Source organism: Halichondria panicea, chromosome 8, assembly GCF_963675165.1.
Source record: "Halichondria panicea chromosome 8, odHalPani1.1, whole genome shotgun sequence".
NCBI lineage: Eukaryota > Metazoa > Porifera > Demospongiae > Suberitida > Halichondriidae > Halichondria > Halichondria panicea.
In genome coordinates this window covers 6,354,373-6,382,354 of record NC_087384.1, presented here as the reverse complement: position 1 = coordinate 6,382,354, position 27,982 = coordinate 6,354,373, and the positions used below count along the sequence as shown (strand labels likewise).

The following is a 27,982-nucleotide window of genomic DNA, read 5'->3' as shown; positions in this document are numbered from 1 at the left end:
ATACATAATCATGTACATGTAATTCACACATTTACAGCAGAAAGAAAGAGGGTGGGGCTGGTTTGCAAGAATCATAGGGAATGGGCGGAGAATAGCCACTCACTCCACACCCACATAGGAAAATTTACTTCTATTAAAGGTCGCCTTTGAAATGAGGCTAAAAGTGGGGGCGTGATGCCATTTATAGCTAAAAAGTTAACAGAAGGTTTCAAGGTTATAAGTTCAGAGCTGCATTCTAGCTAGCGAAGGTCAGTGAAAGTCATCTACTGTCTAAGCTCCTGAACCTACAGCTGTGATTCTACAAGCATCCCAAGAGCCAATACATCAGATCTCCCCCAGCCTGTCTGCATGCAACCATTACCTGTACCTGTACCTGATGTGAGTAGCTAGCTTCCATAAAGTATATAAATCACTGTAAAGTGATAATAACAATCACTGCTCTACACCATGCACACACACACACACATCAGTCAGAGTGTCCACGATGACTGCCGTTGGCTTGAGTGATTTCTTCCCTCCCACAGATCGAGAGTTGGCCCTTCGTGGAGTGTGAGTGTGTGTGTGTGTGATGTGTGTGGAGTGTGAGTGTGTGTGGAGTGTGCATGTGTTGAGTGTGTGTGTGTGATGTGTGTGTGGTGGGGTGTTAAGTGGCTAGGAGAGTGTATATAAAAGATTAATGATTTAGCTCAATAATTATGATTATAGCTTACAGCATCTCGCTCATAAACACATTCATTGTCGTGCTTAAAATGAAGAGGTTCATACTTATAGCATTATTAGCACATATCTATTCATGTGAGGTGTTTAGTAGTGAAGATATATACTTCCTGGGGGGTCACTGTTCAATGGCTGCTGATTGACAGAATATTCCTTTTAGGAAGCTTGTGTGTCAACACACTGTTCCTCCATGATTGGTTTCTCACTTGCCTAAGCATGTTTCGTCTTAGACAGCTGGCTAGAAGTGTGTGTGACTAGACTGATGTTGACATGCAGGAAATTGTCAGTTGGACAAATAACATTGATCACTCCATTAGCAGAGTGGCCTACAATGGCCATTGAAGTAAAAGTCCATTGAAATAAAAGTCCATTGTTGTCACCTTATGGCTTTGTTCATTGTGCAGTCAACCATAGATTGTCTAATATACGTGTACATATAGGTAGCCTTATTGCCATGGGTATAGCGTGTTGTAAGTGTATTAAGTATATACTCATGTCAAAACTGAAAATGCATGCACCTTCTTCAACTGGTTTTGATAGCTGTGACAGCATTTCCTCTCTAACTATTAAAGCCAAAGTCCATATTGTGTCCGTTTCCTTTTGCGGCTGTTAAGATATGCTGTGACTGTCATATGCTATAGCTGTCATATATAGCACTCATTAAGTTAATTAGCATAATTAGAGTGCATGTGTGTGTGTGTGTGTGTGTGTGTGTGTGTGTGTGTGTGTGTGTGTGTGTGTGTGTGTGTGTATGTGTGTGTGTGTGTGTGTGTGGGGGGGGGGGGGTGGTGTGTGTGTCACATGGTTTTGTAAAAGCCATCATTCTGTATACTCTCATAATTTTTGTCCCTGCATGTGTTTTGAGCAGATATACTGAAACTGGGTCTGCTTGTTTATGAATCATGTGGTACACAACCACCATCTGGGAAACATGTGTGTCTACCAGTGTAATAGCCATCTATTAAATTCCATATTTGCTTAGCCTTTTCAATGCTTCACTTTTTTGTTAAGCCCACAGCTTCAGTCGCTAGAGTAGTGTTAAATTACATTTGGATAGTTTTGTATGATTTTTTTTGTACTTCATCTTTAATATTCCCACATTACACGTACATACAAACACAGGATCCACACTGGTTGGTCGACAGTTGCTGCTAAGCAACCACGTCTTGAGGAGCACCATCTTCCACCAGAGGAGTTAACCGTGATAAAAGATGTTCTTCAGCGAGCCGAGGCGATGGAGAAAATGGAGGAGATTCGAGTGGGGTATGTATGATTGTATCCGTGACAAGTAGTACCCTATAATGCATGTACTGTAATGCTAGAAAGCATCAAACATAATTATGAAAACTTTGCGAGGGTTGATCAATTCACAACAATAAAATCGCAAAAACTAAATCATTTAGTACTGGTAAATACACATGATCCTTGCCAGAATGCAATAGTTAGATAGCAAAGGGTCAATTTTTCTGCTGATTTGGTTCATTCGCAAAGGTTTTTCACCAGCACAATGTTCTAGTAATTTGCTATATATTATAACCTCATGTGATCATTGGCAGGATATTCATGCTCAAGCACAAGCAGTTGGTAGATAGTTGTCGTGGCGATGGCGTCGGTTCGTGTCGTATCTGTGGGATCAACTTTTCGTCTCCAAAGGGCGACCAACAGAGGCCGTCCGGAGTGCAACTGTGTCACATCTGTCAGAAGGTATGCATTGCATGCAATGGTTTTAACGCTTGCCAATTTTCAGTAATCGATAGCCTAATATAGAGAGTGGTTGGATTATTGCCAAAGTAGGTTCAATTAGTATAATTAATAGTATGGCTAGGAGTGCAATATGGCATGAGTAACAAGCAATGGCAAGCTGCTATTAACCTAGCCTCGATTCCAGGCCGCTCTTCCTCGAAGAGAGCGCCTGGTATCGACTGTTTGCGCATGCGCCACCTATTACCCAGAAAGTGGGTAATTCGGATACCATTGTATTTGCTCAGTAAAACAATGACGTCACAACGAACGGAAGTGGATTGAAGAAAGTGGATAGAAGTGTGATTGTGAAGGTTTCTAGCCCGTGTGATAGCATTCTAATAGCTACCCTTAGCCTACACTATGTTAACAAAGGACTCACAGCCTGCAACAGTGTGAATAACAATCCTCTGAACGGAGGGAAGGCTGACAATAGCCTATATGGATAGGCCACGCCCATCTGACACTAACCTTGGTGAAAGTCGACTCTATCAGAAAGAAATTGCTGCTGTAACCAATACAGTTCTGTCTCTAGCTAGCTAGCTATATAGCTCTGTGTCTGACTTTATGAAGAGTATTCTTTGTCTGTATATATTATTCAGGATGTAATTCGGATAAAAATTCTGTTTAATGGGAAACGTTACGGGAAAATTATCCAATAATTTGGCGCATGCATAAGCAGTCAGTAGCAGGCCTCCTTTTTGAGGCCTTGTGAAGGAGGCTACTATTAACCTTGCCAGTGCTTGCTATGAGCGCTATTATTCTCTTATTGCACGAGTAACCGTACTATTGATTCCTAATCGTTTATGTATGATGCAGTTTTAATGAAAATTTTCAGGCGCAGCTGTTATTTGAACACAAGCCCCCGTGCAATTACTCGCTTGACGACATGCAATTACTGATACGGGATTAATTGCTGTACAAACTCCAGTCACTAATTGTACATCATACGATTAGCCAATTAAACTGCCTACTAATGTAGCTATTTATTTGATGCTCTTTTCTCCATGCAGGGTGTGTGCCAGCGCTGCAAGTCATTCAGTAAATCTGGGAAGGGAGATCTGCAGATACTGTGTCAAGTGTGTGCCGATCAAAAAGAGGTGAGGACCAACCCCCCCCACACCTCTCACACATACACACGTACATCCACATCCCTTACACACACGTCCACACAACTTAACTGTTAGGGCAACAGTTGTTCAGAGCGTAACAAAACCACATTATTAGCCTTTTTAGGTTATCAGCTATGAATATCATAATATTATGCTATGCTCTGACTGACTTCTTTCATACTTTACCTTGTATCAATCAATCCTTGCTCTATAACTACACAGCAATGATTGATCCAATAATTATAACCGAAGTACTTGTACGAAAGAAGTCATGAGCTAATTAGCATAATGATTTCATAGCAGACTACCTAAAAAGGCTAATTGTGGTTTTGCTATGTCCTCTTTCCTCTGGAAAACTTTAGTGTCAACCACTTATCTTTATCTTTGTCTATATCCTCATCCCTCCATTCCCACATTTACAGCTGTGGAAACGCAGTGGTGCTTGGCTGAACAATGTCCTGCCTTCAGTTTCATTCTCTGATAACGAGCTTCTTAAAGTGCAGGAGCAACAGGAAGTACGTTAACACTGAAACTGAATGCATGTACAGCTACAGGTAGTTGTAATGGGTGTACCATAATTATGCCTCTCATAAACTGCTTTTGTAAGTATCTGGCTGAATTTGTGTAAAAATGATATCACTACTTTGTGTTGTGAGGCCATTAATTGGTTTTATAGACATAATTATTAATTTCCTCTGTCTCTTTGAAGACTGAAGCTTAGTTACAAGGGTGGCTTGTATAATAAATCCTATACACTCTTCTTGGTAACTGTCATCAGTTGACTAATGAATGGTATTCCGTGAACTTGTTTAATTATTTTCTGCAGGTGTCGCACAACAGAACCCTTACGCTGAGAAGTGGTAAGGGTATGTGTTTACTTACACAAAGCCTTTCTGTTCTAATTGCATGAGTCAGCTTCAAGCCTTATCATGAGTTGTGTACGATGTTTTGATGACAATACTCTAGACTAACTCAATTTCAATACGAGACACTCCTATTTCACAACGTCATGTGCATGTACATAGTACGTATGACATTTTGAATTGCACCACATACATATACAACTGTTCACTTATGTCTTCTTCATACCCCCCCCCCCTCAGTTGGCTCTCTGCCTCGTGCATTCATCAACCCCGCCCGGCTGGACTCGTCAGACGACACAGACGAAGACGAAATTGAAGTACCCTCGAGTATCGAACCACAACTTAACTTCACCGCTAAGCAACCATCTGAAGGCTCTCCCCTCCCTTCTCTAAATTTCATGAAAGAACTTCATCCCAGGAAAGATAGTAGCCTGCCAGAATCTACAGCTACTTTACCTCGATCTTTCGGTACCACTAGCAAAGAAACGACGCCTGTGATGAGATCACATTCGACCTCACAGCCGAGTCCTCCACGAAAAGAAAGCAGTCCGCCTCGTAGAACCAAGTCACAGGATGATGTGTCGAAGGATGCTCACCGGGTCAGAAAGTTGGTGGATGAAGAGTTCAGGCGTGGGAGTGAGGGTTCTTCAGGACGTGGGGTATCGAGAAGAGCTGCGATATCAAGTAAGAACAAATCCGGAATGGAGGAGTCAAGGAGACGTGCTAAACTAAAGAGAGATAGTCGTTCCCCAAGCAGTGCCTCAGGCAACGAGGGGACAGTGGGAGATCGAAGCTCTTCGTGTAAAGAAGAGTCTACAGCCTCACCATCACCAGTACATGTACCAAGCCTCCCACAGATTAAACTACGAAGACCAACGGACCCAGCTGTCGAACAGTTTTTCCCAGAGCCGCAAAACATCGAAAAAGACAATGTTTTTGAGAAATCAACTGGAAACTCGAAGGGACCAACAAGTAGCCGCGAAGAGAACACTCCCACTAACACTCCAGTGAAGACAGACTTCAAAAAAGTCTCGGTGGTTGACAAAGCTGACTCGCTCATCTACAGTACAGTCGAATTTTCGAAAACTCCGAAAAAAACCGTAGAACTATTCGCCAAAGTCACTCCGAAAAAGACGGCTACAATTTCAGACATTCCACGTGATACCACAGTTGTCCACTACAGTCAGGTTGACTTCACAAAGACGAAGCCAAAGCCTGTCATTAAAGATGATCCAGAACCAGATGAGTTTGTCAAAGTTAAAACTGGAAAAGTTGCAACCGCAACCACTATTACTGATCCGAAAACACCTCGAAGAATGACCACAATCACAGAGGAAACTTCACCCCCAGTACCACGGCGACGAAGAGAGCCTCAGGCAGACACAGCTAATCAATCGCCAGTCGATACAGAGACTAATCCAAGAATCCCCACCCGATCTGCCAGCCTTAAAAAAAAGGAACTATCTGAGAACGAAACACCACCCCCACTCTCCGCTAGGGTGGTTCCCCCCATTCCTGCTGAGTCAGCAGAGACAACCAAACCCTCTACTGTACCTCGTACACTTCCCTCGGTTACAACTCCACCTACCACACCCCCAGTACCTCGAGCTAGGGGTCGCAAACCAAGTGACGAAACAAAACCTCCACTGCCTTTGAAGGAGAGTTCCTCTAAACGAACAGTACCACCGCTACCATCAAAAGACAACACCACCGTACCCAGGCCTCCACTGCCACCCAAAGAGGAGAACTCTCCAAAGCCGCCTCTTCCAATGAAAGAAGACACGCGAGCTTCTCCAAAGATACCTCTCCCACCGTTACCTGCTAAAGATGACTCACCTGGCAAACCCCCTCTTCCAGCAAAGGATAAAGTGTTGGACATGCCCCCACTCCCTCCAAAAGAGGACAGTTTTGAAAAGTTGAATGTAAGCTCGCTGTCGAGAACTGGAAACACTCGATCTACAATCAGTAACAAAACTGTGATGGGCAATCTACTTGAGGAGATTAGAAAGAAGCAAACAAGAGTACAACCCATTTCACAAGAACCTGAGACAAATACACAAGAACCAAGCAAAATTGACCCTTCGAAATTATCCAGTTCAGACTTCTCTAGTCCTGAAGCAAAGAAGAGTCCTGGAAACTCACCTCTTCGAAGGCGAAACGCCGCTCGCACTACTAGGATGATGAAGAGTCGTCCAGAAAGCGGTGAAGACGCTACGAGCCTGTCGATAGCTGGTGACGATCTTCCTGATGAGGAGAATCAGTTCCAGTTCCGACGTCGATCGAGTGCAGTGAGACGTGGTCGCCCCAGAGCCATACATTCAATGCCAGATACAACAACACCTGAGCCGCAGCTGCCAGAAATGTCCCGAGCCCGTACCAGATCCTCCGCTGTCAGTGGAATGGAAAGACCAGTCAGGAGAGGGGGGCGCTCTCCTGACATGAGACGTCCGAGTGGTGAGGATGTGCCACGACCACAAAGCCACTCAGCTGCTCCTGATGGTGAGAGGCTGACCAAGTTGTAGGGTGTCTGTGTGTGCTGTGTATCACAGATTAATGGAATTTATCATGTTTTTGTAATCACATTATGTTCATGTCACAGTTCATCAATCGTAAGTATAGCAATAAAGGAATGGAATTTTAGTTGTGTATCTATAATGTCATTGTGTGTGTGGGTATGTGTACAGTTTCTAGTTCACAAGAGAGAACTCATAACTCATTCATTCAATATTCTTAAGCTTTTCAGTCCTGTTCAAAGTTGTCAGTTTGTGTGTGTGCATACAGTACTAGTACAGTACAACATACAATCATCAGATTATGTTGCCTCAATTAAACCACCCCAATGCAAAGAAATTGGGGGTGTAGCAGCATTATGACCTATGAACCTATGCAGCATCTTTGTGGACCCATACCCGTTGTGTAGTGTAAGGCTTCAGAGCCTTTGCTGCTGTGCATTTTGCATCCCTTTATACGTTTCTATTGCTACACCAATTATATGTGTGTTCTCTTTCCCCTGTGCAGGGTTGTGTGGTTCTATTGAGGTGTGTCTGCAGTATGAGGAGACTAGCTCTACCCTCACAGTCACCGTGCTGAGATGCAAGGTAAAGCACACCTGTACCCCTCAGGCCGGGTAACAGCTAACAGCTAGGAACTATATTTGGTGTGTGCCTGGGGGCATGGCAGTAGAGAATGTTTCCATGTACATGTACATGTGAAGCATTGCACTGCAGCATTGCACAATTATGATTGCAGCAACTTGCTCAAGCATATCAATTTCCCTACTGCGCATGTCTATAACCAACACAGGGACTGAGACCAATGGATGCTAATGGCTTCTCTGATCCCTATGTGAATCTATTCCTTGTTCCTGGCCACAAAATGGTGAGATCTATATATTCTCAGAATGCATGTATTTACATTTCTCCCCCTCAGCATGATGTGCAAACCGATATCCAGTTCAAAACACTCAATCCGGAATATGAGGAAAGTTTTACATTTGAAAGAGTTAGCAAAGAATCTCTATCAGAAAGAAAGTTATAGTGAGTAGTAATGAATAGATAGCTACACTCATTATGCTAAATAAAGTAGGTAAAATTGATATTTCAATGATTAGAGTGCAATGAGACATCAACATGTTTTGAACTCCACTATTTTACAGTGTTCCTAAGGAAGCAAACTAGTCTCTTCACTAACAACCATGGCTTTGCATGAAAGCAAAAAATGTCGAGTGAAAGTGTTTTGTTTGCAGTTTTTAGTGATTGCATTGATTTGGATGTTATGAGACAAGGGAGGCATTACGAGACGCCATTGCAATTCATTCAATTAACTAATTGGCTACGACAGGCATGCATGAAATACAGCCTTCTCCTCCGTCTACAAAACAGTTACTCTTGTGGTAACAGATAACAGTGAATTTACTTATTCATCCACTTAGAGTAAATGTTTTCTCCAATTAAATTCTGTACTTACACAAACTAGATCTATAGCTGTACAAGCGTACAACTACTAATTTCGTTTGGAAAAAAAACTAGAGAGGTAATGCTATTATACTAAAGAGAATAGCTGAAGCACTTATGTTTTTAAAAAAGCTGTCTCATAATCGGCCGTCTCAACACTCTCTTCTACTGTACTCTGCAGCATGGTTGTCATGGACTATGACGAATTCTCCAAGGATGATTTCATTGGTGGGACTCGAGTGAATCTGTACGAGCTGCTCGTTGCCCAATCAAACTGCCTGACCATCAGGAGGTTATTGGATGACAAAAAAGTGAATTTTAAAATGATGTATTATGTTCTGGACACTTCCTAGGGCATTCCAATTGTATGGAATTGTTTATACGGCACTTCTGTGACACTAGCATAAAAGAAGCCTCTAGGTTATTGACCTTTTAATGTCGAGCAAAATGTTATAATCTGTATTATTTTTGGAAGAGAGAGTTCACCATCATTTCAATCTTTCAATATGACCTCCCCCAGCCATTGTTTCTCAAAACAAAATGCACACTCTAAGTTATTTTCTGCACCAACTCAATTAATTTGTGCAGGTGCCGAATCATCGCTTGAGGGAGAAACAACGTGGTAAGATTGAACTGATGATGAAATACTCCACCAAGACCGAGACCTTCACTGTGCACGTGATCAAAGCCGACCAACTGTTGAACTATGGAACCAAGGAGACGAACTGTGACCCCTTCGCCAAATGGTATGTGCTTTCAATTGATTCGATTACAATTAACCGCATAAACTTGACTATCATTCTCTTCTGACAAAATAATGGAGACCATTAAATGTTGGCTAAGTGTTTTTTCCCTATATCCTAGTTCTATAAATACATACATATACTTTGAGAGTGTTTCATCGGTTCTTTATGCAGCCACATCCAATGCAAAGGGAAGATTCTTAAGAGAAAAACTAGCACATGCTTGAAAACAATCAACCCTGCATTCAACGAGGTATATAATTCTTATGCAGTCTATTGTAATTAATCTCACACACACGATGCACCTATATCCAGTTATCTATACAGCTGATTAATGTGATATGCTATTGATGTCAGTGTTTTCTCTACACTTGGTACAACCCCAATTTTCAAAACCAAAACAGGCATTCAGATCAGTCGCTCTAAGAGATCGAGGTCTATCACGTGGTGTATATTAAATGAAGTGACTACAGCATAGTCAAAATCTATCGCTTCTGACCAAAACAAAGATATAATTATTATATATAGGGTAATAATTAAAATTCAAGACAACACGTATACATCAGGTGTCTATTTCTATGTCTGCTAATTCTCTTGTAGGAGCTGCACTTCAGTATCAGGTTACAAGACCTTCCATTCTGCCGTATGACCATAACCGTTAAAGACCACAAGAAACTAAAAAACATATTCTTAGGGGAAATTCATTTCGATTCAATCTCATTTTGGAGAAACTTTATGGCACAACCTGACCAAGACGTCTGGGATTGGTACGAACTTAAAGCACCTGGATCTCACAAAACACCGACTTATGCCTATGCGGGAGCTAGACGATCCTCGAATGTCATTAGTCGTCAAGTGAAACAGCTGATGCAGTCAGTACCACACTCCGGGGCACATCGCCCTCGCTCGTCTAGTATGTATGCAACTCGTATCGATGTGGGAGGGGCCAATATGGAGAGGGAGGGGCTGTCGTCCAGGACTGAGGAAGGAAGCTCAAAAAAAACTATGAGCAAATATCAGACACTGCCTGGAAGAATTCGAAATTGATCTATCATTATAAGACTTTCATTTGTATGTTTTATTTTTTACTGTGTAATTTATCGTATAATTATAAATAATTAATAGAATTCTTCCAAAAAAAAACAAACACCCGAATAAAAAGAGGACACTTATAATTATTATAACGAAAGACAATTAATTTAGTTTGAGAAGCAATTCAAGAGATCTAATCAAGTGTTGTTTCTTAAGAGACCTGCCTGCTTCAAGTGTTCAAATGTTAGGTGACATCACTGGTGCATTCCCGTACACCAACACAGTCGGAGGCAGCTGGCCTGAGGGGAGAGGAACGCATGACATGAGGCTATGATAGAGTGGTCTCAACCAGAACACAAACTATAATGGGCCAAAAAGCTATCTTATAAATCGATGATCTTTACCAGGACCAAAAAGCTATCATCTATTGATACTTATAAATCAATGATCTTTACCAGGACCAAAAAGCTATCATCTATTGATACTTATAAATCAATGATCTTTACCAGGACCAAAAAGCTATCATCTATTGATACTTATAAATCAATGATCTTTACCATCCCTATAAACACATGGTTAAGGGTCATTTAATGCATAAAACTAAAACAGACAGCACCAAACTTTCGGTTTCTGTAGTTGAGGTGCTTATAAACACCCAGTGCTCCAACCATATAAGTACAGTAACATGAATAATTTAAATTACCGTATTATTAGAGGGTTTTGCGAACATCAACCGTATGCTAACTTTGACCAATTTGCATAGTAAAAATTAATTGCAAAACCTAAATTAGTACTGGTAAATACATGATCCTTGCCAAAACGCAATAGTTAGATCGCAAAGGGTCCATTTTTATTTGACTCATTTGCAAAGGTTTTTCACTCGTAAAATATATTCTAGTAATACGGTACATGTACGTGCACTCAACACAGTAAACTCACAGGAGAGTGTATCCATAGCATCATAGAAATCTTTAGCCTCTCGTAGGTCGTCAGGGATAGCTGGCAAGGACGTGAAAATAACGGAGGCATTGCTCGAGTGCTCCTGCATCAGACGGTTAATCTGAGTGTGGTAGTGGGCACTATGCAGGGAGAGGGCAGAGTTCGTACGGAAGCTCTCGGAAAATGTCCCAAATTCCTCCTGCCCTGGAGGCGATAACATCTGGACAGAGAGAAGGGAAGCAAGCGACACATGACAATCTGTTGTAACAGTACAGTAGTGTATAATTACACTAGACTACCAAGACTATAGGCCTCAAACAATCATAAGGAAATCAGAAGTAGTCAACAGATCAGATTTATGTGTGACAGTCATATGACACTCACATGAACTTGTGCGGAAATCCTAGTCTCAGTGAGCAGCTCATTCAGTATCATTCGCTCTGACCCCGTCTCCTCTGAAGGAAATAAAGAGAGAAAATGAAGACTTGGTGATGCATAATCATTAGAACTATAATTTCTATTTTGTTTGTAGACCCAGAGGCATTGCTGGATGCTGTTCATTCAATTGTTATTCGCTTCTAAAAGTAAGTCTAGACATTTGGAAGCAACAGGGTAGGATAAAAGTATAATGGATAAGACAATAACTTACTTTCGACGACGACAAATATTCGTATCTTGGTGCTCGACTTCCAGTCCCCCTTCATATTGAGTACACAAGCCAATTGCAGCACAAGCATGAAAGTGTTGTCAAAGCCAGACTCAAAGGTGACTTGATGGGGCCACACGTCAATGTAAGGGCGGGCCTTCAACTGCTTCTTGTCTAGAGTTTCAAAACTGTAAGGGGAGGGGGGGAGGTATACACACTAATAGCACAGTAGAATTCACCCTTCAGTATACATGTACAGGTAACAACATTCTGAAGAAGGACAACTGCATGAAACTGTTCTCCAAGCTTTCAGAAATCAAAAAATTACTGAAATTGGATCACCAGAACATAAGGTATGGCTGTTCCAAGTTGGAACCAATATTTGATATCATGCAGTGGGTAGATATAATTATACAGTGTATTTATGTAATAACAACCATAAGGCCTGGCTTGGAACAACATCAATACGTTTGTCATACATTGTACCGACACTATTAGAGTTAGGAGGTGCTCACAGTCTCATAACAAAGGCCTTCAATATTATAGCTTTCGATATTATAGCTGGGAACGTTTGTAGCACCAACCAACACTAATAGGAAATGTTCAAGAGTTAGGAGACACTATCGTGTATAATATCACCCACAAAGGACTTAGTTGGGACGTTTGTCAAACATTGTAGCACCAACACTAATAGGAAATGTTCAGAGTTACACTGTTGTGTATATAAAGGCCTTCAATAGTATAGTTGGGAACAACACTAATAGGAATGTCCTGCCTCTAGAGCAAGGGTACTCACTGTCTCATGATGCAGACATTCTTGCCCATGATGCTAGCATCCTGTATCACACCAACATAGTCATCCAAACTCAGCACCTGGTCTTCAACCTGAGCATGACAACAAGAGACTCGATCATCACTGCACCCACACACCCACACACACACACACCCACTCACCCACACCCACCCACACACCCCACACACACACAACAATGTGCAGTACAATGCCATATGGTAAATACAACACAATGTAGTTATACATGTATGCATGAAAAGTACGTTGTTTTTTAACTTTAAAAAAAAGTAATATTCTAGCTAGCAAGAAACTGCTATCCCACAAACTCACAGCAGTCCTAATAAACGGCAGTTCCTGGTTGATTCGATCAAACTTCTCCACGGACTGGTCCCGGATGAAGGAGCGGAATATTTGCGGTCGTTTGCTCAGTTTGATCTTAAGGTTGATAAACTGGCTTCTAGGAATACTGTCGTCATAGAAACCCAATGCTATAGTGTTCGGTTTCATTCCACCGAGACCAGCAGTCTGTGCAGGAGGGGAGGGAGTAATAGCAGGGGCTACAGTGTTAGAGGGAGTAATAGCAGGGGCTACACAGTTAGAGGGAGGGAGTAATAGCAGGGGCTACACAGTTAGAGGGAGTAATAGCAGGGGCTACACAGAGGGGAGGGAGTAATAGCAGGGGCTACACAGTTAGAGGGAGTAATAGCAGGGGCTACACAGAGGGGAGGGAGTAATAGCAGGGGCTACACACTTAGAGGGAGTAATAGCAGGGGCTACACAGTTAGAGGGAGGGAGTAATAGCAGGGGCTACACAGTTAGAGGGAGTAATAGCAGGGGCTACACAGTTAGAGGGAGTAATAGCAGGGGCTACACAGTTAGAGGGAGTAATAGCAGGGGCTACACAGTTAGAGGGAGTAATAGCAGGGGCTATACAGTTAGTGGGAGTAATAGCAGGGGCTACACAGAGGGGAGGGAGTAATAGCAGGGGCTACACACTTAGAGGGAGTAATAGCAGGGGCTACACAGAGGGGAGGGAGTAATAGCAGGGGCTACACAGTTAGAGGGAGTAATAGCAGGGGCTACACAGTTAGAGGGAGTAATAGCAGGGGCTACACAGTTAGAGGGAGTAATAGCAGGGGCTACACAGTTAGAGGGAGTAATAGCAGGGGCTACACACAGTTAGAGGGAGTAATAGCAGGGGCTACACACTTAGAGGGAGTAATAGCAGGGGCTACACACTTAGAGGGAGTAATAGCAGGGGCTACACAGTTAGAGGGAGTAATAGCAGGGGCTACACAGTTAGAGGGAGTAATAGCAGGGGCTACACACTTAGAGGGAGGGAGTAATAGCAGGGGCTACACAGTTAGAGGGAGTAATAGCAGGGGCTACACAGTTAGAGGGAGTAATAGCAGGGGCTACACAGTTAGAGGGAGTAATAGCAGGGGCTACACAGTTAGAGGGAGTAATAGCAGGGGCTACACACAGTTAGAGGGAGTAATAGCAGGGGCTACACACTTAGAGGGAGTAATAGCAGGGGCTACACACTTAGAGGGAGTAATAGCAGGGGCTACACAGTTAGAGGGAGTAATAGCAGGGGCTACACAGTTAGAGGGAGTAATAGCAGGGGCTACACACTTAGAGGGAGTAATAGCAGGGGCTACACAGTTAGAGGGAGTAATAGCAGGGGCTACACAGTTAGAGGGAGGGAGTAATAGCAGGGGCTACACAGAGGGGAGGGAGTAATAGCAGGGGCTACACAGAGGGGAGGGAGTAATAGCAGGGGCTATACAGTTAGAGGGAGTAATAGCAGGGGCTACACAGTTAGAGGGAGTAATAGCAGGGGCTACACAGTTAGAGGGAGTTGGGGTTTAATTATTATTTTAATAGTTAGCTACAAAAACAGGCAAAAATACGTATACACACATGCACTTACACATGTGTTAATTACAGCCTATGCTCTTTTTAAAATTAGGGCCAGAATGAATGTACAATGCATGTACACAAATGCAATCTGAGTTAGATCTGCTATAGACACAAACACATATCCTCTCCCCAACTCACGGCTAGTAGGTTCTGAGTCCCCATTCTGATGGAGGGAGCAATGCTTAGCTCAACAAATGCCTTCACTTTGGAGATCTCCACAAATGTCAACCAAGCGTTCAGCTGGCCAGTGTAGTAGTTGGCCGTCTGTACGTGTGTGTGTGTGTGTGCGTATATATGAATGTGATTAACGGTACTACGCAATGATGTAATAGGTAGTAAGGATCAAAACAGTTAAATGGGGGATGCAAATTGTATGCTCAAATTACATGTGTGTTAAGGGCTTCTATTCACAGAATGATCCTGGCCTCACCTCAAGACCAAGCTGGACACTATTACATACAGTGTAGATTATACGTGCTTCTAAAAGTTATAATACATGTACACTTAGTTACAACGTGTCCTTGCTTGTAAGACTAAAGCTCTCCCTTCTTATTTACCTCCCTGCTGAATGGTCGTGGTACAACATGCCCCAGTACAAAGAGTCCTCCTTTCTTCATATCATTGGTGAACTCAATGAGCCCCAGTGATGATCGAGGATTGTTCACAAGCAGCAAAACCTACACACACCATCAACCATGGCAACTGAAGTCATCACAATATTGCACACGTACATGTACAAGAAGAGGGAATGCTATTAGAGAGCAGCAGATTACATACTTTTTGGTTGAGCCAAAATAGCAACTTACATATAGATGGATGAAATTTTACCAATATACAATGCTCATTGATCACACCCACTCACCTCTGGCCTCCAGAACTTGACGTGACTCTTCCTCTTGTCCAAGCGTAGGAGGTATTTGCGCACCTGATGATAGATGAGTGCCTGAGAGACGTCACCCCACGGAGTGGCCGGCCCACGGATTAGCAGGTAGATAAACAAGAGGACCATCACAGCTGGAGGGAGGAATGGATTCTTTCATATAGCTTGCAAAAAACTTACGGGTGATGAAATTAACTTGTGCGTGCAAAGGCTACTTACCAATAGTGACACCAGCATACTCTGGGCTTATGACAAACATTAGTATCACACAACTGAGGACACCGAGGACAGCTGTAGGGTAACAGAGCAACGTTAGTCACACACACACACCACGTATATACAGGCACACAGGCACACAGGCACACACACACACACACACACACACACACATACAGGCACACACCACACACACACACACATACAGGCACACATCACACACACACACACACACAGGCACACACCACACACACACACACAATGTATAAGGACTCACATGTGTATCTGGCATAGACTTGGAAAGTAGGTCTGAAACAGGAGATAAAATAACAGCATAGATACATGTACAATCAAAAATTGAAACCGGAATCCACACATTGATGGTACAATGCTGTATGTACATGTACATAGGATAGACCTATACAAGTCGTACATGTACATGTATACATCACTCCAGAACCATACATGTATGTGTATATGTACTGTACATGGGGAGTGTACCTGAAATTGACAGCTGAAGCGAACTTGAGAGCAAAGCAAGCCAGATTGACTACACCATAAGAGACGAGGAAGAACATGGTCACCAGCGGGGCAATGGTGTTAAACTGACCCAGAAACAGAGTGATCTGATAGAGGGAGGGATAGCAACAGTACATAGATAATAGTTGCTATAATAGTTTCTAAACATTCTGCACCCTTGCAAAAAAGCTAAATGTTTATTAAAAGGTGGGCTACTTCCACCCACCATCTTGCATTTTCCAAACTAATAATATCATTACCAGCTAAATATGTAGCTGCCAACTGGTAACAACAGTCATCATGACTGATATAATCTCCATACCTGTACCAAGAACCAGGAGAGCAGTACGGCTGGAATGGGATTCTGACTCTTGCCAACTGTCCACGTAAAGGGATGCAAAATACCACCTGGAATAAAGCCACAAGATAATTGCATGTTTACAAAAATTGATTTTATGGCCTTGCGCAATAGGAAACCTATGCTTTAACAATTGTAATTGCTACACAAGGTTGGATGTCCTGGAAAGCCTTACATGTAACACAGTAATCAGAGGCCATATGTATATCATCTTGTTGCCTAGGAAATTCCGCATCATTTGGCATATTGGCTTCACTCGATAACATTTTAGGTATTGCATCTAATTAGTGTCTTTTGAACTCTGAGTTCTCAAAAAGCGCTGTTTTTTCCCTGTACTTTTTTGGGTATCATGTTCCTCACACTATTCTCTTGAAGTGTGACAAGTTAGGTTCTGGGATTCCAATGGGATCATGAGATATGTTGTGGGATGTAGTGTGATGTGGGAAATTTTTTCAAGCTCATATTGTTTACAAACCCCAAACACTTCCTGAGATGTTATAATACCATTCCTCATACTTTCGTGCAATTCTCAAGAGGTCACGTTTTAAATTTCGTTGAATTGATATGGAATGACCCTGGGGCTAAAAAACGCCTATCTTGAACAATGGCCTTCTCGAATTGTAGCCTCCTCTGCTCTGCCAGCAAAATGAAACATTTAGTACTCGCGGCCTCTAATCAAGCATATACGGTAAGTTGCAATGTTGGGGAAGCCTACACAAGGTTGGCCTGCACATAGGTTGAAATGTTGGGCAAGGCTACACAAGGTTGGCCTGCACATAGGTTGAAATGTTAGGGAAGCCTACACAAGGTTGGCCTGCACATAGGTTGAAATGTTGGGCAAGGCTACACAAGGTTGGCCTGCACATAGGTTGAAATGTTGGGCAAGGCTACACAAGGTTGGCCTGCACATAGGTTGAAATGTTGGGGAAGCCTACACAAGGTTGGCCTGCACATAGGTTGAAATGTTGGGGAAGCCTACACAAGGTTGGCCTGCACATAGGTTGAAATCTTGGGAAAGGCTACACAAGGTTGGCCTGCACATAGGTTGAAATGTTGGGGAAGCCTACACAAGGTTGGCCTGCACATAGGTTGAAATGTTGGGGAAGCCTACACAAGGTTGGCCTGCACATAGGTTGAAATGTTGGGGAAGCCTACACAAGGTTGGCCTGCACATAGGTTGAAATGTTGGGGAAGCCTACACAAGGTTGGCCTGCACATAGGTTGAAATGTTGGGCAAGGCTACACAAGGTTGGCCTGCACATAGGTTGAAATGTTGGGGAAGCCTACACAAGGTTGGCCTGCACATAGGTTGAAATGTTGGGGAAGCCTACACAAGGTTGGCCTGCACATAGGTTGAAATGTTGGGCAAGGCTACAAGGTTGGCATGTCCTGGAAAGACTTATTACATGTAATGCTGCACATAGGTATTATGTATGGGCAGACAAGGAACCTCCATAAAAGAAATGCATCTACTCTAGAGTGCTTAGAGTCACAATAAGAGCTTAACTATAGGAGTGACACTCTAATAAACTAATTATCCTTCCCTAGCCACACCCCCTTCCCTCGGCTCCCCTGGACTCACTAAACAGCCTGTCCTTGGCGAGGGCCTGTAGCACTCTAGAAGCTCCAATGAGGTTGGACAGAGATGCTGAGAGAGTGGCTGCAAACACCCCCAGGGTCATCAGTGGGGCAAACACATTGATATACTGTGTGCATGTGTGTGGGGGGAATGAAGAATTTTGTTGTATAATTGTTGTAATTCCACAAAAGTTCATATTAATTTTCAGACAAAAATAGCCGTCTAGAGGTGTCCATACACACACACGTGGCTATAGACATTGCTACTCTCTCACCTGGAGGTAGTTGTAGTTGTGTAGCATCAGTTCCCTAGGCACAGTGAAGGCTATAAAGGTGACTAGAAGATGTGTGTGTGAAGGTGGTGTGAGTTACCAAGCAATAATGACATCATTATTATCAACACATCAAGACAAGTAATCAACATATACACGGAAAAACTCAATCTACAGGACAAGTATCATGATGTGATGTGGGTATTATTCTCACAGAGGATGGCGTATATGAGCATGGTAATGCCACAGGCTAGCAGAGTGCCCTGGGGGATAGAGTAGCTTGGGTTCTTCAGGTCTCCAGATATGTTAGCTCCAGCTGTGTGGGTGTGAAAGGGAGAATAGAAAACGGAAAAGTTGAAAAACAATATAGTAGAACACACACACACTGACTGAAGAAACACATTACAAGAAAATAAAATAAGCATAGTCACATCCTACGGAAATAACAATTACACACACTACATAAACATCACCTAGACTACCAGCCAGCTCAGCTGTACAGGAATATACAAGTGAATAGCTATAGGAAACCACAGAGGAACAAAACAAGGAAGCTATGGTGAGTTTGCCAAAAGTGGGTGGCTGGGCTGGATGTCATATGGATTAATCAACAAATGCCAGGATGATTAAAGTGGTAATACGGGTTCACAAATGTGTATGTGTACAGTGGAAGTAACCTGTTAATTGCCAAGGACATAAGTGCACGCTTTAAAGATACCACATAGTTTCACATAACACAAATGCATAACATACTTACATGTACAAACATAGTACACAAGTTCAAACACTGCGGCCCTCAGGCCTAAGTCACTACTGAGCCAATATATCCCATGTGGTACCCACTGTATACGAGACTGTATACTCACCCATTATGCCAGAGCATCCATTGAACATGACAGCAAAGACCATACTAAAGTTCTGGACTCCAAAGGCTTGATTAGTGTAGTCAATAGTGTAGTTGGACTGTGTGTGTGTGTGTGTGGGGGGGGTGTGGAGTTAGTGTGTGTGTGTGTGTGTGAGGGGGGTAGAGTTAGTGTGTGTGTGTGTGTGGGGGGGGGGGGTACAGTTAGTGTGCGTGTGTGTGTGGGGGGGGTACAGTTAGTGTGTGTGTGTGTGTGGGGGGGGGGGGTAGAGTTAGTGTGTGTGTGTGTGGGGGGGGGGGGGGTTAGGGTTAGTAGTGCATACAATCATGTAAACAAACCATGAACACAGTACTGCAACTATAGTACGTGAATAGCCTCTAGTCAAGATAATCACATCCTGCCAGCTAATGCTCACCAGAATCACTTACATATCATGTACAGTGTACACCACCTGGGCCTACTCTAGTGGTGCTATATCAGGGTAGTGTAGGAACTAGCCCAGGAAACTGGCATTTGTGTACAGGATATGCAGCTACTATTCCCAACAGTTTCTAACAATACAGTTTTTTGGTTTATGGGATGGTTTTTTAATGAGAAAAACACAAGCACAGCAGATCACATAATAGAGAACAGCTGTATGTAAGAGCACGTGCATTGACACTTAGAAAGGAAGTGTAATATTTGCTTATTCATATACTTGTCAAAAAGCCAGGATTATATATTATACCAGGAGTTTATGAAGGGGCTATATGTACTCCTGATTGAGAGATAATTTGGAAACATGTTGAGAAATAAGAACAGTGTTGACCGTATGCAGCCAGGTATAGTGTACGGCACACGTAATACAGTGAGTGTTACTAGTGGTGACTCACTCCTAGGTTGTTGAGGAAGGTGTTCCAACTCCAGCTGGTGTAGTTTAACAGAGTCTCATTCCCATACCACACCTGAGGGCACGGATAATATACATGTACATGTACGTGTATCAATGTTGGAAGGCCATCTTAGAAAGTTCTATCATATGGCATGATTTGACACCAACAATACATCTATATGACTACCCGAAACCCACCAAAACAACTGCGACACCTTAGAATTACAACAAGGCCCCACCAAAACAACGGCGGCACCTTAGAATACAACAAGGCCCCACCAAAACAACTGCGGCACCTTAGAATACAACAAGGCCACACCCACCCACATCCACACAGTGACTCACTGGAAACAGATGATTGTCTACAGGCACTGTGATATTTCCCATTGGGCCTAGGAAGCCAAAACTGAACTGCAGAGGAGGAAGACAAAATTAGGCATACTGAAATGTTGGCAATACTGAACTAGGGAGTCGGCTACTCACCATTGCAGAGGCCAGTGACAACATTACAGCACAGAATATGATAAACGTGGCTTTAGCAAACATCCCTGCAGGAAAACAGTTCCTTATATAAGCAGAAAAATTGGCAAAACTTTTAATATCATAGCTAGTAAGAGCAATACAGTGGGCGGTATTAAAGAATCACCAGCTACATGGAGGGGTACAATTATACTCTCTAATTGGCACTCTTATATAATGACATCATTTTTTCAAGGGAAAAAAACCTCTTTCAAATTACTCTAATTTGTTGAGGCTCCACTGACAATGCTGAATGTCTCTCACCTGCTCCAATAAGACACACTATTAGACAAAAGAAGAGAACAGCCGTCCCGTACAAGAAGTTGAACCAGTAATTGCCAGGGAGACCACAATCATCTGCCGTGTGTGTGTGCGTGTGTGTGTGTGTGCATGCGTGTGTGTGTGTGTGTGTGTGTGTGTGTGTGTGTGGGAGAAGAACCACTAACTACATTGAACAACAATCAGCTGGGGTTGTAAAATAAAGTCAGACAAAGGAGGGCCTAAACTGCTGCCAGGGGTACACATTGCTACAAAAGTCAGACAACCACAATGACTCGGCACATAGCTAACAGCTGGGGCTGTTTTATTTCCAAGTGAAACCCCCAGAAGGAGGGCCTAAACACAAACTTAAAAGACCACTCTAGACACTGGTTTGAAAGTGAGACAGCCACCATGTACCAAGGCCTTGCCCCTCCAACACAGTCAAGCCACTCACCACATCCAGCATACTCCACCAGAAGACTGCCTCCCTCTCCAAGATTACTGACCAGGGCTTCCACAAAACCTGCAGGTGTGAAACAACACATGATAGATACAGAGACTGTACTGTGCAGTTGTGTACTTCAAGGGGACCCTGTAAACACAGTCTATAGAAAGATGAAGGAACTATGCTGTATACACACATAGTTTTGTACTTATAAGTGAACGGTAAACACAGGTAGAAGCCTAGAGATGCTCCTTCAAATGATATCATTAAGGATGTATATGCAGGCACACAAACAGTACTAATCACATGAGGAGAATAGCTTTGAACCCATTAGCTGCTCAAACTGGCTGTGTTATTTCAAAGGATGTAAGCCGTGTGGGAAGATACCGTATAGCGCGAAATTTTCGAGGGGCTTAATTTTCGTGGATTTCGTGGGTAGCAATCCTACACGAAAATTAAGTCCACGAAAATCGTTCTTTACCTGCTATAACGTGCAAGATTTAAAGGCGTGGCTTCCGGTAAGCAGTCATTCCGCGAACATTGTGCAACGAAAATACTTTTAGAGGCCAATCCACGAAATATAAGTGCCTCGAAAATTTCGCGCTATACGGTACGTAAACAAAACCAAACCTGGAGTAATTACACAACAGGATGAGAACACTACACACACTCACCGATGATGTAGGCAGCTGAGGCAAATATGTTGGCAACGAAGAAGATGATACCCACAGAACCACCAAACTCCGGACCAAGTGCTCTGCTTATCATGACTGATCAGGGTTAAGGATTTAAACACATGCGTACACATACTAGCTGTCGTGTTGGGCATAACATATTCATTAATAATGATGTCATTAATACACATAGTAACTGTCATAGTGTCATACAGTGTCATAATTACACTGATCAATAATATTTATTACAGAACAGGACAGGATCTCGAGTTGTTGTTTGCCTGGCGATGGTTTCTACCGAGTCATTCTCTAGAGTGTAGGGATAATATTCAACTTGAAAAGAAATTGACTTCAACTTGAATAGAACCTATAATCAACATAGTTCCAATTTAATTAGCTGGAAAAGTATGACTGAACATAATTATAACAACATCCCCCTTCGTTAATCTACAAAGAGTGCTGCCATTAATCCCCTAATAACCACATCTACACAGCCTAAATAAAACATATAGTAACCATCATACAGTGTCATACAGTGTCATAATTACAGACACTGATCAAGAATTTATTACAGGATCTGCAGTTGCAACACCACAAGATGTTGCTCAAGTGTCGACTAGTGGGACAGTAAACAAATACAAGTTAATTTCAGTGCAGGTTAGCAGATTACTTTTCACCCGCTTGAAATGTTCTGTTAGTAGTTTCATAGCTTATGAATAATGTCATGTACACAGTGTTCTGACAAAAATAATAGTACATACAGGAGATGATCAGTGCATGTCTATAATACAGGGTATAGTCAGTGTTCAACGTCTGCCTTGAAGCAACATATGTGCAATAGCAGAATACTTAGTATCTAGCATAATGGGGGGGAGGGCATAATGGGGGGAGGGCATAATGGGGGGGAGGGCATAATGGGGGGGAGGGCATAATGGGGGGGGGAGGGCATAATGGGGGGGAGGGCATAATGGGGGGGGGGGGGGTGTATCATAAATTATGATATTATAAATTATTATGCATCAGCCTGATTTTTCATTCCAATGTAGGTCAGGTCTCTATACCATTCCACACAATGCAAAGGTTCATTTCAACTATGCCAATTTTCTCAAAGACTCGGGACGAACGAGAGAAGCCACAGAACACTACGAGACCAACCAGGGAATCTGGCGTTTTGGATTTTATTGCCACCAAATATATTTAGTGGCTAGTCAATTAGATGATCATAATTCTTCAAGTGAGCCATCCAGCTTAGCTTCCCATGGGCTATTTACTTACACCTTGCCAAATTCTCACCCACTTGGGCAAAATTAAAGAAACCCCTTGTTTAGCCTATATTCCAAATAAGAATCCATTTAGCCTAGGAGCTACAGTATACTAGGAGCTACAGTATACGGAGTCATACACGTATATCTCACATTGTTCTTCTCCAGTGACTTGCATGCCTCGGCCAGTAGAGAGAGGCTCTTGTCTACCACACTCACGAGGACCACAGTGATATAAACACTTGTACATAGCTATATGTGTTTGTGTTCTGGACGATTTTCTGAGACATGTTATTATATGCACACATGTAGTTCTTGTCAGTTGCTCGGAAAACTTTAATTACAGGGATCTGGATCTAAACATCCACCAAGGTATGCGTTCAATAGTGTCTACTGAGTCATTCTAGAGTGCGGGACAATATACAACCTGAAAAGAAATTGACTTTAACTTTTACAGCACATAGTTCCAGCTAGAAGATTCCATGACTGAACACATACCATGATTAAACACATAACTCAAAATTCCCTCTTTAATTAGATTCATTAATCTACAAAGAAAGAGCTAACAGCGGGGCCATAATCCCCTGGCTTAATGTCATTCAATGACCTAAAAATAAAACAAAACCACAAAGACCCTCAAGGGTTTCCTCAAGCCAATATAAAGCCAGGACCAAAACTACAGGGCCACAAAGTGGAAACACAGTTACTAGTACAACTGTTGCTAGCCAGTGGTCTAAATGAGTTACTCTAGGTTGCAGTCAACACAAGCTAAGGACACTCACTACATGTATATACTACAACAACACAGCATTGGAACACACCCCTCACCCCGGAGATAAAGGTAAGCCATGCAACCTAGGAGCAGAAAAAATGTTACAACGGTCAATATTGTGTAAGATACATGAAAATTGCAAAAATAATACATGTACGTCCCATGTACGTCCCAAGGCAATTCCATGTAAACACCAATAATAACAAAAACAACAATCATAACATTGAAGGCCAACACGTACATGTAACTAACATTGACTTAACCATGGCTACTGAAGTGCACCAGAAGCAATACAACTAAGCATATCTTATTGTTTGGAATAGCTAAATTCTTAATTATAGCTAAATTCTTAGCATAACTGTATTCATACTATGTTACTATATTTATTACTATCTACCCACACAATCTCACCATGACCTAATTCATATACCACCAAAATAGACCAGTATCCATTTGTAAACAAAATATTCCCTTACAACGGAAGTTGCCACAATCTGTGGTAATCCATGGTATAAAAGCAATTTTGTAGGAAGTCAGCTCCACAACTTCTATATACAACTGTTGCTGTTGCCACAATCTGTGGTAATCCATGGTATAAAAGCAATTTTGTAGGAAGTCAGCTCCACAACTTCTATATACAACTGTTGCTAGCCAGTGGTCAGTCAGTGTAAATGAGTTACTCCAGGTTGCAAGCTAAGGATACCACTACCAACACAGCATTGAAACACACACCCTCCCAAGAGAAAGGTAAGTGCATGAAACATATATGTAGGAGCAGAAATGTACAGCTATCAAAGATACCGTATTACTAGAATATTTTGCGGGTGAAAAACTTTTGCGAATGAGCCAAATGAGCAGAAAATTTGACCCTTTGCGATCAACTATTGCGTTCTGGCAAGGATCGTGTGTATTTACTAGTAGGTTTTGCGGATTTTATTGTTTGTTGCGAATCGATTGACCCTCGCAAAGTTTGCAGATGTTTGGTGCTCACAAAACATTCTAGTAGTGTTATGCACATTTGTTGTAGATTTGCAAGCATAAAATAAGAAATAAGTTTAATACTACAGGGGTTGGTCACAACACTCATTCTGCATTACTAGGAGCAAACTCTGTAGGAACTAGAGGTATAGGTTTCTACAAGTAAACTATATGTCACCTGTTACTATTCACAGATCGCTAAATGAATTCACGTACCTTGAAGCCTTTTGTGTGCAGTAACGATCATCCTGGAATAATGGACACGACCTCAACACAACCATCGATAGAGCTAGAGCTAGAGCCAGAGCCATCCAAAGAAGCAGAAGATGGATCCACACAAGACGTCACCATCATAGTGCCTTCATTAACGAGGGAGCAGTCCACAGAGTCTAACAGTTGCACTCCATATCGTAAGAGATTTAAATCCATTGACGAAGATGACAGTGACACCGAGGGCACAGCAGTTTGTTCGCAGCTACCACACACGATGTCTTCACAAACTTCAGACAGTAGTTCTTCGTCAAGCAGCTCAGTTACAGCAACTGTTGCTTTAGTCACAAGAAATATGAGCAGAGAAAACAGCATTCGAAGACGCTCTCTGCAAGAAAGGTCACAGGTCCCAAGAAGACGTCCGACAGCTCTGTTCCCACTAGGGAGACAAGAGTCGTGTGAGGGAGGTCATCCTGCTGAGATGGTGACTCCAGAAGCAACGCCAGTGAAGACGAACAATGGCATCATTCATATCGTGGGACTGGTGAATATATCACCAGTAATACTATATCATAGAGACAATAATAATGTACTGCAAAATAACCCTAGGCAATATAGAAGAGCACATAGTTGTTAAGCACTTCAAAATGTATTTATTTGGCACGTATAAGTATCACGATGTTATTACCATGGTCATTAAGTTGTGTTTGCAATGGGTCGCTTCAGTATAAGTATTCTATGAAACACAGTACATATAGTAAAAGGAAGATTCAGGATATAGCAATTTCCATGGGTCAAAACATTCATGGTTGAGCATTGTCAATTCTCAAATCCCCCCCCCCCCCCCCCCCTGAAAATGACCCGCTATACGGTATAAACACTAGGAAAGCCTATAAGTTTCCAGGATCCCGGGAAATCATAAAAGTTGAACACTACACACCACAAGAGAGTCACAAAGAAAACCACACATCGGTACACGAAGGCAGGTGTTCTGAGGTACATAGCTACTGTAACAGTGTTAGGATACAGTAAACTCCTCCACCCTCGACGGTGGCACTGGTTGCTATGGCAGAGATGGAGAGCACGGTGAGCATGACCACCAGGTAGCCTAGGATGAGCATCGCCATGGTCTCCCAGAAGCCAGCCTGGACAGGGGGGGAAGGGGGTCAATAATTGTCTCTCAATTTATACTTTTACTACTAAACTACACTCTTGCATTTAAGAAAAAATTGTACAGAAATAGTTCTAAGCTACATTCATTCCTGTATTCAATGACACCTATACAGCAATACTTTAAATTCATGCAAAAGCTATGTACAATTGCTGCATTCAAGGACCCCTACATGTATACAGACTATCTAATGATACAGAGTCATACTTGACTTCCATGTACTGTACCCAAGGTTTCCTACCAGTCTCAACCAGACACCCACACACACTTGCTCACCTGTCCCAAGACAAAGCCAAGCCTCAGGAAGATGATGACAGAGAAGATAGAGAGACAGCACGGAATGGTCACCCCAAAGATCATACCCAGCTTCCGCTCAGTGGCTGCAAGAGAGAGAGAGGGGAAATAAAATAATTGTCAAGCAGGCGAAACAAACTAACTCCTACATGTAAGTGAAACTTTTCTTTCTGAAAATTGGAAGCTCCCATTTAATTATCTCTATAACAATCACCCATCAGACAAAGGGTTAGGTATCTAATAGTGAAATCTCATTGTCAGAGGCTACAATAGGATTACTAAATAAATGTGCTGGATAAGCACAACACACATACACATTATGATATGGAGGTACGAACACTTTAAAAGCTTGTGTTAGACTTAAATAACAATCTTTCTTTAAATAAACAAACAGTTGGCTTACTGATAATGGTACGGCTTTAATGGTGTGTTTTATGAGGTACGTACGAATACTGTGCCTCCCTTATCAGCTAGAAACAGTGCCCAAGCTCTTGTACAAAAATCTACAAACATAAATTTTCATGAATTCTTACTCACCTTGATTCTTGTCAGCTATCCGCTTGGAGAGCAATGGCTCCCCCTCTCTATCAATCATTGATACGGGAGACGACGCTTCAGTTAATACAGAGACACTCTCACTGTTCACTGAGCCGCTACGGGGTCGATTGGACGCCATTATACTTTGTTTTTCTCTGAACCCAGACCTCGAGCCAGCTTGCACAGACACAGTGAAAGCTTCCACGGACATGGCGAAAGGTCAAGTTATAAATAATTAATTTTTGCTGATACTGCATTTAATTAGTTTTACTTCAATCACACAACGCCCTCGACTAATTCATTAGCTTTGCCAAGAGCTCTTGGCTTTGCATAATTGTTATATACAAGAATGGTAGATATGAAAAATCTTATATACTAGCTATAGACTAGCTATAGCTACTATACAAATTAAATTATGAAAATGAAAACTAAACGCACAAAATTAATCATTGACAACAAATTAATTAACACGAGTCCTCTATACGCACTATGAAGATTGTGTTCTCTAAATGTCACCGGCTTGGTGAAGGTGAGGACAGTGTGGGGGAGATCTGCATGGAGACAATCAAACAATCAGTTCAGACACACAAGTACAGTGGAACCCCTCTATAACGGACACCATTGGGGAACAATGTTTTGGCCTTTAAACAGAGGTGGCCTTTGTTGAGAGGTTGTTTTGTACACAAACTGTTCATTTGGGACCTGGGTGCCTGGCCGTTATATAGAAACTGGCCTTTATTCAGAGGTGGTTGTTAACGGAGGTTCCACTGTACATACCATCAACAGTAAGTGATATAGAGTGCGGCCATTGCATACAGAATACTAGTCTAAAAAAAAACTG

The 27,982-nt window shown here is 42.3% G+C and overlaps 2 protein-coding genes across 2 annotated transcripts; one reads left to right on the top strand and one right to left on the bottom strand.

Moving 5' to 3' along the window:
- The first annotated feature begins 173 nt into the window (after positions 1–173).
- LOC135340371 (serine/arginine repetitive matrix protein 1-like) lies at positions 174–10,246 on the top strand. The gene is made up of 15 exons (XM_064536702.1): positions 174–378; positions 471–549; positions 1,840–1,980; positions 2,274–2,421; positions 3,471–3,557; positions 3,992–4,084; positions 4,396–4,429; positions 4,673–6,931; positions 7,451–7,530; positions 7,736–7,810; positions 7,862–7,968; positions 8,567–8,696; positions 8,974–9,131; positions 9,303–9,381; positions 9,729–10,246. Exons 2-15 carry the CDS (start codon positions 485–487, stop codon positions 10,173–10,175), a joined length of 3,903 nt encoding a protein of 1,300 aa, XP_064392772.1. The 5' UTR covers positions 174–378; positions 471–484; the 3' UTR covers positions 10,176–10,246.
- On the bottom strand, positions 10,225–27,385 carry LOC135340381 (solute carrier family 12 member 9-like). Its single transcript, XM_064536715.1, has 26 exons — positions 27,142–27,385; positions 26,587–26,690; positions 26,167–26,284; positions 21,918–22,013; positions 21,253–21,321; positions 20,802–20,894; positions 20,502–20,566; positions 20,364–20,429; positions 20,020–20,091; positions 19,151–19,247; positions 18,499–18,600; positions 18,288–18,349; positions 18,017–18,140; positions 16,399–16,484; positions 16,059–16,183; positions 15,835–15,866; positions 15,561–15,632; positions 15,324–15,475; positions 15,019–15,138; positions 14,600–14,725; positions 12,869–13,063; positions 12,542–12,630; positions 11,749–11,933; positions 11,484–11,554; positions 11,100–11,319; positions 10,225–10,459 (listed from the first exon to the last, which is right to left on the bottom strand). Exons 1-26 carry the CDS (start codon positions 27,350–27,352, stop codon positions 10,398–10,400), a joined length of 2,814 nt encoding a protein of 937 aa, XP_064392785.1. The 5' UTR covers positions 27,353–27,385; the 3' UTR covers positions 10,225–10,397.
- Between the last annotated feature and the right edge of the window lie 597 nt (positions 27,386–27,982).